At 30.2% G+C, this 11838-nt stretch overlaps 1 protein-coding gene across 1 annotated transcript; it reads left to right on the top strand.

Moving 5' to 3' along the window:
• Positions 1–858: 858 nt before the first annotated feature.
• On the top strand, positions 859–9908 carry LOC139426878 (uncharacterized). Its single transcript, XM_071187001.1, has 6 exons — positions 859–923; positions 3280–3333; positions 4367–4474; positions 5569–5643; positions 6625–6732; positions 8629–9908. Exons 1-6 carry the CDS (start codon positions 859–861, stop codon positions 8738–8740), a joined length of 522 nt encoding a protein of 173 aa, XP_071043102.1. The 3' UTR covers positions 8741–9908.
• The last annotated feature ends 1930 nt before the right edge of the window (positions 9909–11838 follow it).

The raw sequence follows: 11838 nt of genomic DNA on the forward strand, positions 1-11838 counted from the left end.
ATTTTATAAATATATATAGACTAGGTTTCGTGTTCTCTGCACCACTCTAAACGGTGCCGCCGATGGCTAACTTTTAAAGGTATGCAGCGTTCAGGACGTCTAGCAAGTAAGCCACCTTTGTGGAGACGTCTGGCCACTGTAAATCTTGATACTTGTCATCCTGTGGCTGTTCACAGTTGCTGAGATATGGCGCTCGCTGACTGAAAACGGTTTCTTTTCGCCTGGAGGACAATGTAACGGTCATCTCTCGGTGTTGTTTTCCTTGGACGGCCACCACCAACCTTCCGAACATCTGTACCAGTAGTTTTAAAGGCATTCCAAGCGAGTAAAGTCGTCTAAATGATTTCTTGAAGACATGTTTCACAAAACAAATCGGTTGCATTTGCAGCGAATGTCTTTAACTGCTGTGCTCTTCATCCTTTTATCACAGCTTTGACCTGCGCGCGCCGACCCACAAGGTTTACGTACACTAACATAACCTACGACATTTTATTTCTAAAATTTGCATACAAATAATCTTTCTACTGAATTACCTGCATATTATACTGCAATTTCAGGGCTATCTTATACTTTGTTGGGGAGCTGTGGCCGAAAAACCACTTGTTGCTTAAGTTTTGCACACCAGTGTATTTTATGAAACATTTGAGGATCTATTTTTGTCCCAAATTTAAAATTGATCATTTTTTTAAAACAAGAAATGTTTGTCATAAATATCGTAAGTACTTTTAGACAATTTTCTTCCTTCTATTTTTTTATTATAATTAAAATGTATAAGCAGTTCTAACTTCATTGACCTATAAACAAAAAATAAATTATTTGTATTTTTTTTTAAGCATACTTTTATTTCTTAGTATATATATGTACTTTTTCCCCAAATCTTTAGCTGAGGGTGATGAACAGGAAGATGGTGATGAGGAAAGGGAGTAAGTATAACTTTTTAAAATTTCGTGTGCTAGAACTTATATTAATCATTTTGTTTTTGTAAAAAAAAGTACAAGTAAAGAGTACAAAAAAATTAGATATAAAAAGCAAACAATATTTGTTTCCGACAATTTTATTGCTTTATATATTATTAGTATAGAAAGCTTAAATCAATATTACTTGATTATTCAAAATATTCAGGGGATATTTTGTTTCATTGCCAGTTGGGCTCAAAATTGGCTCAATATCAGTCCTATAGGAGCATGCAACATGGAACTAATATTCTAGATATCTAGATTTTTTAATATTAGTCCTATATAGGGCCAATGTTGGCCTCCATAGGACCTATATTTGCTGTATTCAGGGGATAATTAAAACAATCCTTAAATTTTTTATATGTTTTTTTAAAGACCTGGTTACTAAGTAATTTTTTATTTATTGTGAATAATGTGTAAAACTGGCAACAAAAGTTTTTTTTTCCGTAACCGTCATTAAACAGTCGACTCATTTTTTTTTGGGTTGACCACTGCCAATGTTTCACTCCGTAGCCTTGTAAATTTGAACCCAGTACAGAAGACAAGGGAACTCCTTGATCAAGTATTGGGAGAAATTTACCTTTGTTGCGTACTTTTTAATGGAATTAACCCGTATTTCCGTTACATGGAGAGGACAACCACAAGAATCTCTCACGGTTAGCTTGACGGTAAGGGGACTCTAACCCATGATCCATCTACCACTGAGCATATTTCACGTCAGCACTGTGGTCGGTGTAAGCCGGATGCGGAATTCGTATAGATTAGCCATCGCTGGCATTCGAACTCGGTTCACCTCATTGGAAGGCAACGCTCTATCCTCTGAGCCATCGCGGCTCAAACAAAAAGTTTTCTTAAAAAAATCTTAATGTAACTGTAGTTGATGATTCTGTAGCTTATTTGTGTGTCGCTGTTTTCTGTTATCGATAATGATGATGATACTAGTTTTGTTAAAAAGATCAGCACCAAGTAAGAAAAAAGAATTTTATTCAATAAGTAAAGAAAAATTCTGATTCACTTGAAAAATTTCAACACTGGATGAAATGTGCAAAAAAGGAAATTCTCATTAAGGGGTCCAATGACTGTGTTTTCCAGATTTCTTTTCAACATAATTTGGTTGCTGATGAAAAGAAAGTTGTTTATTGAGTGTGAGTACGTTTTTTGTCGAATTCCGTTACTTAATAGCGTTAACTGGGCAATATATTCGAGATCAATTCTTTAAACTTTTAAGAACGGCAATTGTTCGTGAAACCTGTATGTAGTATTAGAGCAATAATCAGGGTGATATTCTATTTAGCTCACAGCATATCACATTTATATCATTTTTTGACTATGCTTATAATGTTTGTAAATGCTATGCTTATAATTTTTGTAAAAAATTTTGTTCGTAATAATTGATCTTGTGATTGTTCAGATATGATATAAAAATGATTTGTTCATGTTTGTAGGGAATAAAGATAAAGGTGAGGTAATTTATTTTAAATATCATCATTAGAATTAGCAGAAAATTTAAAACACTGATAAAAAGAAATAAAAATTAAAATTCTCAGAATTAAATGTGATTTAATGTCATCATCAGTTACCAAACATCATATAAACTTTTAAAATATTTAATTATTGTTTCTAATTGCACTTGAATAAGCCAACGTCACCATTTATTGGCTTAAGTTGACGAATTAAGTCACAAGGTCGTTTGACAAGAGAGCTCTGCTAGGGTGAAAGTGCAACTTAGAGATTAGCTGCGTCATACATTTGTTAGGCTGCTCTCTTAATTTAGACATAGATCTGAAGTGGAAGGACATTTTCTCTAGATCCCTGTGCTTCGGTACTGCTCAGCGACCGCTCACAGGACTTTCGATTCCACAGGTTTTATGAGCACGTGTAGCGCATGTATTTTTTCAGGATTGAACTGTGGCCCCCCTGCGGAACGAAATCCAATGCTCTAAACACTGGGCTACCACAGCCTCAAAATATTTAGTTCATCTGAGTATTCATCATACATTAAAGTGTAATTTTGTAATTATTTATGACTATTAATGTATTTATGTTACGTGTTATTGTATAATATATAATTAATTACACATTAATGCAAGACATATTTTTTTTTTAGTAGTAAGGTTTTTATTTAGTAGAAAGAATTTTTTTCTTATTTTGTGTTAAGGGAAACTTTTACTTGAATCTTCTATTTTTATTATTATTATTAGCTTTTTCGTAATAAAATCGATGTCTCATCTGAGCAGCATAAATGAAAAATTAAATATAAATAATTTTGAATTGAATACTATACCAAATTTGAAATAAAAAAAATGTTCTGTGATAATTTCAGGTATGGCCCCTATTACTGGGAAGATGGAAATGATAACAGCACTGAGTGCAAAAGGTAATTTACCTTGTAATTTATGCAATCAAAAATATCAGATTTATTAATATCTGAATAACGTTTATTATTAAGTGCAAATTAATTACTTTTTATAGTTAATTTTTATATCAATTAACAAATTTAATATACTGTCAACATTATGAATTAAATAAATTCGTTGTTTATTGAAAATTGTTTATTGTTTATCGCGATAGGAAATTGTTTATCGCTATCATAGAGGTCCATTTTAATATGGACATCCTAAACTAAAATATTTTAATGTCTTTAAAGAACAATCCACTTGGTTATCATCAATTTAATAACCATTCAAACTAAATATGATGTAATAAGGTATCGGATCTGTTTTAAATATTGAGTTACAAAATTATTCTAATTTTTCATTATGTTAGAAACCGAATGCCTTGGACTTTTAAATAGGTTGAACTCTTAAATGCAAAATAGTCTGCACAATCATAGTTCAGGTTGTTACATTAAAAATGTAAAAAACAGTTCTATTTGTATAAATATTCTATTTAAATGCAAAAAATGTGCAGACTCTTAAGGAATGTGCTATTAAATAAAGGCAATAATGTGAAACGTTTATAAATTGCTAACCTTAATAGCATTGTAATAAAAATTGTTTACTTTCAATCACTATGAAAATGTACAAGCTAGGAGTTTCAAGAAAATATAAGATGAAATTAAGTCTAATGTTGAATTTAATTTGCGTTACTCCAACCTTTAAAATTTATAAAAAGCAAAAAGCTTGATTTTTACACTTTTAAGAGGTAGTAAAATTTTTTTTAAAAATCTAATTTGTGTCATTAAAACATTTTTAAACAATTTTTTTTTTGTTTTGTTATATCAATCGAAAAAAGTATTATAAATAAAGCTAACTTAAAATATAATTTATTGCAACTCTTTAAATATATTTATTCTCAACTTCTTGTTCATAGAAATAGATCCTTATACGGATTGACATGGTTGGAAAACTAATTTAAATGTTAAAACGTTTGCCAAATAATAAATTAGAAATGCTCTTTTATAATTTTAGTTTTGATCAAATAATACTGGACGATGAACTCGTGGATAATTTTCAATTTGATTATGATGGATATGGTACTTACCATGAAATCAGTAATGAGTTGGATGTTATGAAGAGGTAATTATATTTAAATTAAGTCACTCGATTTAAACTGATCCTCGTTTTTAAACATTTTATTTCATTTTATGACCGTCGTTGAACAGCCGACTCAATTTTTTGGGCTTACGACTACTTATGTTCAACTACGCAGCCTTGTAATTTTGAACCTAATCCAGAAGACAAGGGAACTCCTGGATCAAGCATTGGGAGAAATTTGCCTTCGTGGAGGACTTTTTGATGGAACTAACCCGCATTTGCTTTACATAAAGAGGAAAACAACTTTTTAACATATTCGGATGTTAGTACTAAGTACTAACTATTACTTCTAAAGTGTTTCAAATTTTTTTTATAAAGGGAAAAATTAGAACTTTTAGAGTAGAAAGGTGGCGAATTACGTCGAACCATGCAGGCAGCGAATTCAGAACTCTTTGGCCAGCATCAGGCCCTAGCAACAATTTGACCTTGGCTCCAGTTGGGCTCAAAATTGACTCAATATGAGTCCTATATGAGCATGCAACGAGAGACCAATATTGTGGTATCTAGATTTAATGTTAGTCCTATATAGGGCCAATGTTGTCCTCCATAGGGTCTATTTAGGGCCTATATTTGCTGAGTAATGGATATAAAATATCGGATAAATCTGACAATTCTATATAGGGCCAATATCAAAAAATATAACGGTCCTTTGAACCCTTATTGAGCCAAGATTCGTGAATATTGATCCAATGAGGGTGCAAGTTATTTTGCTGCTAGAGGACTGTAGTGATGATGACGAAGGTTTTTTGATCAAAATTATGCCAGAAAAACATTTTTACTCAAATCTTTAGTTATTATTAAGTGAAGAAATTTGAATACAATAACTTAATAGAACTGTTAAATGAAATTTTTTGAACAGAGCAATTTAGCTTCTATGTTAAATTTTAATACAATTTTATCCTTATCTTAATCTAATTTTTAAAAAAAAATTCTAATGATTTATTTATTAGGAATACTAAATGACTTTAATTTATATGTTTAAAATGCGATCTAGTACAGAAATGAGCTTTTAAGTGAACTGAAAAATAAATAATACTTTTATTGAAAAATAAATAATTGCTTTATTGTAATTTCAGTTCCGTCCAGATTATTTATGATGATAAAAGTGGATTTGATCTGCAACTTGGAGAAGGTTATAAAGAAGGGAAAAGGTGCAGTTCTTTGTAAAGTTCTTTTTCAATTTAATTAAAGAAAATATATTGACTTTATGATTTTAAGTTTTCTTTAAATAAAATTTCTTTAATATCTAATCTAAATAAATTATCTTTTTAATCGAAGGCAATTTTCAGTACGATGAAGTAAATATGATTTTCAATTAATTTTCTAAATGAGAAACAATTGATTTTTCTATAGTGATTAACCCATTTTAAACCAAGCATAGAAATTTTATAAAATGTGGTGTTATGTTAATTGAAATATGCTTGCATTACATTCATTAAGACACCAAAAATTTCATTCATAATTTTTTTTTATTTAATTTAAGATATAAAATGGTACGTATAGGCACCATACATTCATTAAATCAATAAGCAAACCATTTAGTTCAACGCTTGTTTTTTTTTTCATAAAATTTTGATTGACTTACAACTTTAATCCATCATAAAAACATTTGGTAAATCTCAAAAAGAATAATTACGCATTTTCAAAAAATTTCATTTGTCAATAACCGTTTTAAGTTAATAAGCTAGAACAGTTTAAAAATTTCTCAACAAAAAGTGTTTACTCTAAATGAATTACTAATATTTTACAGATGTCTTCAGGACCCTTGACAATAGCAGAAAAATAAGATTGGTAAAAAATATTCGTCGCTGTGTTAATAAAAAAATATTTATTATTTGACCGAAAATGGGTTAAACTATGTGAATCTAAATGATACACTTAAAATGACAATAACTAGTGTGTTGAATGTAATTATTTTCCATAGTATTCTTCAATATTAATTTTAATATTAATTGATATATGACTTTGTGTTTATAAAATATATATATATATATATATAAATGCAATTATATAAACCTNTATATATAATTTTTTTTTCCATTTATATTTATTAGAGACTATTTTTTAATTGTTTTATCTGGGGAATTTTTCCAAATAAAGTTTTTTTAAAAAATACACTTTTATAATTTTAGATCTGACAGAATAATTTTGAACGATGAACTGTTAGATGATTTTCAGTTTGATTTTAATGCTTATGGGGCCTATCCAATTATCAGTGATGAACTGAATGATATGAAAAGGTATTTTTCTTTGTGTTTAAGTTTTTAATTTTCATAAATATTTTGCATTAGATTAATTTATTTTTAATGGCGGACACTTAGGATGTATTGTCCCATTGGCCTCTTATGCCAGAACTGCTACTTTCTTCTCGTTACCCAGTGGGCAGCTGTGGCGAAGCCACGGCGGTGGAGCAGCGTCGCCCACGTCACACAACCACAAATCCGTTTATAGGGCAATCACACATTCACACAAAGGAGAAAGGACATAGAACACAGAGATAAAGAGACATCCATGCCCTGAGCGGTATTCCAACCCGCAACCATCAGCTCCGCAGTCAGGCACGCTAACCACTCGGTCACCTGGTCGGCTAGATTAAAATGTAAATTACAACAAATTAAATTATGAAAAATAAGTTTTTTCCCATATCAGCAAAAAACTGATTTTATTCAAATATTTTTAAATTTTATACATGTAAAAACGGAGTTTCTTCTTTGAAAGTAAAGTAAAAAATATCAACTAAATTTGACAAAAAATTTACGCGTGTCATAAAATGCTATTTTTTACCGGGGCAATTTAGCTTCAATTTTAAAAATAAATATTATTCCATCCTCAAACTTTCAGCTTATCATCTAATTCTCTTTTTCTATTGAACCACTTGAAAGGAATTATTATTTATATCTTTGAAATTTTACTTAATAAAAATGCAAATAGTATTAATTTCTTTCATCATTTTATTGACATTCATTTCTGATAAAATAGTTATTGAATAAAAACATAGGGTGAGCCTAATACTGACTCATATGGGAAACATATTATAAATGACAGTGACTAAAAATGGGCAAAACTTGATTTAATAGCTATGAATAACTCACAACATTTGCTAACTCACAACATTTTCGAAAATAGCCTATTATTCGCCAAACGTTATTTCATGTAGTAAGGGATCCTTCGAAATTACTTACTAATTACGAAATTACTTACCCCGATGTACTAAAATTGAGAAAACTAAGTATTCACAAAGCGTGGAGAAATAAATGTTTGTGATATGTATTAAAATTTTATTTATGGATTATAAAGTGTTCTTTGGAGATATAGATAAGAAGATATAGAATATGAAGTATTATTCGGAAATTTGAGTTAAAGATAAAGCGAAATGAAATAGCTTCTGAAAAAAACAAAAGAGATAAACCTTCTTTTATAGTTTTGTATAAAATAATTCGTTAAATTCAATTAAAAATAATTCACTTCTAACGTTCTATTCTATTCCTCCAAGCAAGAAAATAGGCAAGCACAAATAAATAAAAATTATAAAAAACCTAATTAACATATTTTCAGGTTGAAATTTCAAAAACATAATGAAACCAATTTTTGAAGTAAAAAAATTAAAATCAATGAAAATTTGTCTCTTTTTATGCATAATACAGTGAGCCTAAGCAAAACTAAGAAAGAGTGTACTATGCCGATGCAGATACAACGTTATTTTTATTCCTGTGGATATGGTATAATCAACGAAAAAACAGTTAGTGCAAAATTAGGTCAATCAGACAATTGCAATGACTCCTTCTTAGACCATGAAATTTCAAAATTTTACTCACGATGAAACTCATCATCCTAACATCTTTTCGTTTCTACTCGCTAGTGATATTTTAAACTGTGTATAACTGATTTATTGTGCTTACCATTTTAATCAAGTTTTATCCACACATAAATATATTTGCCTTTACACTTTTATTGAGTTTTAACAAGTTTTAAGTTCAGTCTTGAAATTCAAAAATCAATAAAAAATGATTACCGTCAATATTATCATTAAATTATAAAAGATTTTATTACTATTTACTTATTACGATATGATTGCATTGTTTATCAAAATACACTGCAAGAAAATTTTAATTTATAAGATATTGATTATTTTTCAGGAGTGAAAATGGGGAAGAAAAGAGCTCGAATGGTGAAAAGAAAACTTTCAACTCAGTTTTGCGGTCCATTTGTTGGGTTTTCTGCTGCTGCTTTAATGGAAAAGCGACTTAATTTCAAAATGTCAGCTCATGTTTTGCTACCCATTTTCTTCCTTTTCTGATGTTGAAAAAAAAAGAGAAAAGAAAAAAATAATAAAAAGAATAGGGAGCGTATATTATCAAATAGCAAGAAAAAAAAACTTTCTACCTATTTTCGCTGCCCATTTACTGGCTTTTCTCTTGCTGCTATAAAAGGAAAGCACTTTAAGAAATAGAAATCTTTTGGCTCGTTGGCTTTTATGCTGAAGAATACGGAATGATTACCAACATTTTATTTTAAACAGTCATACGATATTCATTTTGGTGTTTACATCAACAACTGTTATCTCAATAGTAAACGTACCTTTTAGAACTGCAATTTCAATAGTATAACCATACCTTCAAAAACAGTAACTTCAATAACGCAGTATCTTCAATACCAACCGTACCTTCTAGAAATGTGGTTTACTTCAACAACTGTAATCTCAATAGTAACCGTACCTTTTGGAACTGTAACTTCAATAATAACTACCTTCAAAAGCAGTAACTTCAGCAGTATCTTCAAGAACTTTAATGCCAACAGTACCTTCTAGAAATGTGGTTTACTTTTCAACAACTGTAATCTCAATAGTAACCATGCCTTTTAGAACTGTAACTTCAATAATAACCGTACCTTCAAAAACAGTAAATTCAATAACAGCAGCATCTTCAAGAACTTTAACTTCAATAACCACCGTACTATCTAGAAATGCAACTTCAATAATGACTGTACCTTCTAGAACTACAACTTCGAAAATAACCGAACCTTTAAAAACTGCAACTTCTAGAGTAATCATGTCTTCAAGAACTATAACTTCAATAATAACCGTAACTTCAATAATAATTGTATATTTAGTAACTGTAACTTTAAAAAATCCAGTAACATCAATAAATATTGTGTTAATCAAATGCGTTATCGTTATTAAAATTTGGGTACGAAACATAGATCTATTTTGCATTTGATAGTAATGCTTCAGTAGTATTTGCTTAGTATTTGTTGCTACGCCCGTTGGCTTCTTGGCGTCATTGTTCTCAGCCAAGAGTCAGTTAATGTAAAACAACCAAAGAGCATACACGCTCGGTTTTTGCATCTCCGCAGCGCTACCAGCGCACCCGCAAAATAAATTTTATACAGTCCACATTGTCCAAGTTTGATTTTTATACACCCGCAAGCTATCGCAGAACAGTATTAAAATTCATGATTTGTGTCCGTAAAAGTAGCCAAAAAAATTATTTTATAGTTGGCTCACTATTGAAGTTTCTGTAAACAATATTTTATTTTATTTTATAACCGACACTGAACAGCCGACCCAACTCAGCGTTTACCATTATCTATGCTCAACTCCTTAGCTTTGTATTTTTGAACCCAACTTAGAAGACAAGGGAACTTCTGTTTTAACCACACACCAACATTTAACCCTGCGCCCATGCTCCTTTGAAAAAGACTTTTTGCTGGAACTAATCCGCATTTGCTTTACATGGAGACGAAAATCACGAAACCTTCCTACGGTTAACGTGACGATAAGGGGACTCTAACCCATGATCCGTCTACCACTGAGGATATTTTACACCTGCTCTGTGGTTGGTACGAGCCATGTGCGGAATTTGTATTGACCAGCCATCGCTGGGATTCGAACCCGGCTCACCATATTTGAAGGTGAATGATCCATCCCCTGAGTCATAACGGCTCTGTAAACAATACTTAAAATTATTCCAAACCTATTAAAGATAATTTGGAATATGTAGGGCTTTCTCTTAAGCCTACCCTCATTTCTTCAGCTTTTTAAAAGCCTTTTTAAAATAACACCATTTAGTTGGGAAAACAAAAGTACTTTCATAGATATCTATTGAATCACTAGCTAGGAAGAGAGGGGAAATTCTAAATTCAGTGCGATAGCCTGAAATTTTTTTTAGGTGTTTTTAAAAATCTTTTCTATTTCCTCTGTTTCTTTCACAATAAGAAACTGGTTTTTATGACTTCAGTTATAACTTCCTTATTAATGATTCGTGAAATTTTATAAACATTCTTGTTTCTTCTGTTCATTCTGTTATTATATTATTCGTTCATTCTGTTATTTATATCTGTCATTATAAACATTCTGTTCTCTTTTAAATAGTTATTTTTAGATACATAATGTGTTTACCGCTTACTTCATTTTCCTACAAGAATTCTAAAAATATGTATGAAAAGTGGTCTCTATTAAGCACTGTATATTTAGCTCTGTATAATATAGTATGAGTTTGAATTGAACACTCTTTACATAATTTTTCAGGAAATTCTAAGAACAATTTTAGATTAAGATTTATATGTTTTATTGTACCATTTTTTTTAAGAATCACTCAGGGGTTTCTTTATGTAAAACAGTTAGGGATATGTTACTTATTTTTATTTCTAAGAAATTTTTTTTATCTTACAGTACCAAAACTAAAAATTATCTGACATTTAAAAAAAAAATCCCCGTTTTTATGTATAGCAATACTAGTGCCAATAGTAAATCACGGCACTGAAATTAATCTTTTTAATACTTTCATTTGTTTAACTGTTTTAAAAAAATCTTAAATATGGCCAAAATTATATCAATATACAGAATTATAGAAACCATATTCAACTTTTTCATAATATGGCAATAAACTTTGAGATGACTTTCACTTGATCTTGACGTAGGAGTAAATTTTTGCGACATGTCATTGAATCTGAGATATAATAATGATTCGCTTAAGTTAAATTTTTGCGGCATGTCATTGAATCTGAGATATAATAATAATTCGCTTAAGTTACATGTGTTTTCCTGATTGGTCAATGAATGCTTCAAGATCTGTGCAACTGAGACGAGAATATCACATCTGAAAAGTATCTAGTTTAGGGAATAACTTTATAAAAGTATTAGCTATGAAATGTTTCTTAGGAACAGTGGAGGGGATTTCTGCATCAGTGAACCAGCCGCTATACTTAATAACCTTTAAAGGGTTAGATTCTATAAAACTAATAACACATAAATATAGAACAAACTAATTTTTTTCTGCATTTCTATTAGTTTCATATGTTTTTATAGTTACTTTACTAGTCGCCCTTTCAAGGGTTGCTTTTTTAGG

Source organism: Parasteatoda tepidariorum, chromosome 10 (genome assembly GCF_043381705.1).
Source record: "Parasteatoda tepidariorum isolate YZ-2023 chromosome 10, CAS_Ptep_4.0, whole genome shotgun sequence".
In the NCBI taxonomy this organism is placed as follows: Eukaryota; Metazoa; Arthropoda; class Arachnida; order Araneae; family Theridiidae; genus Parasteatoda; species Parasteatoda tepidariorum.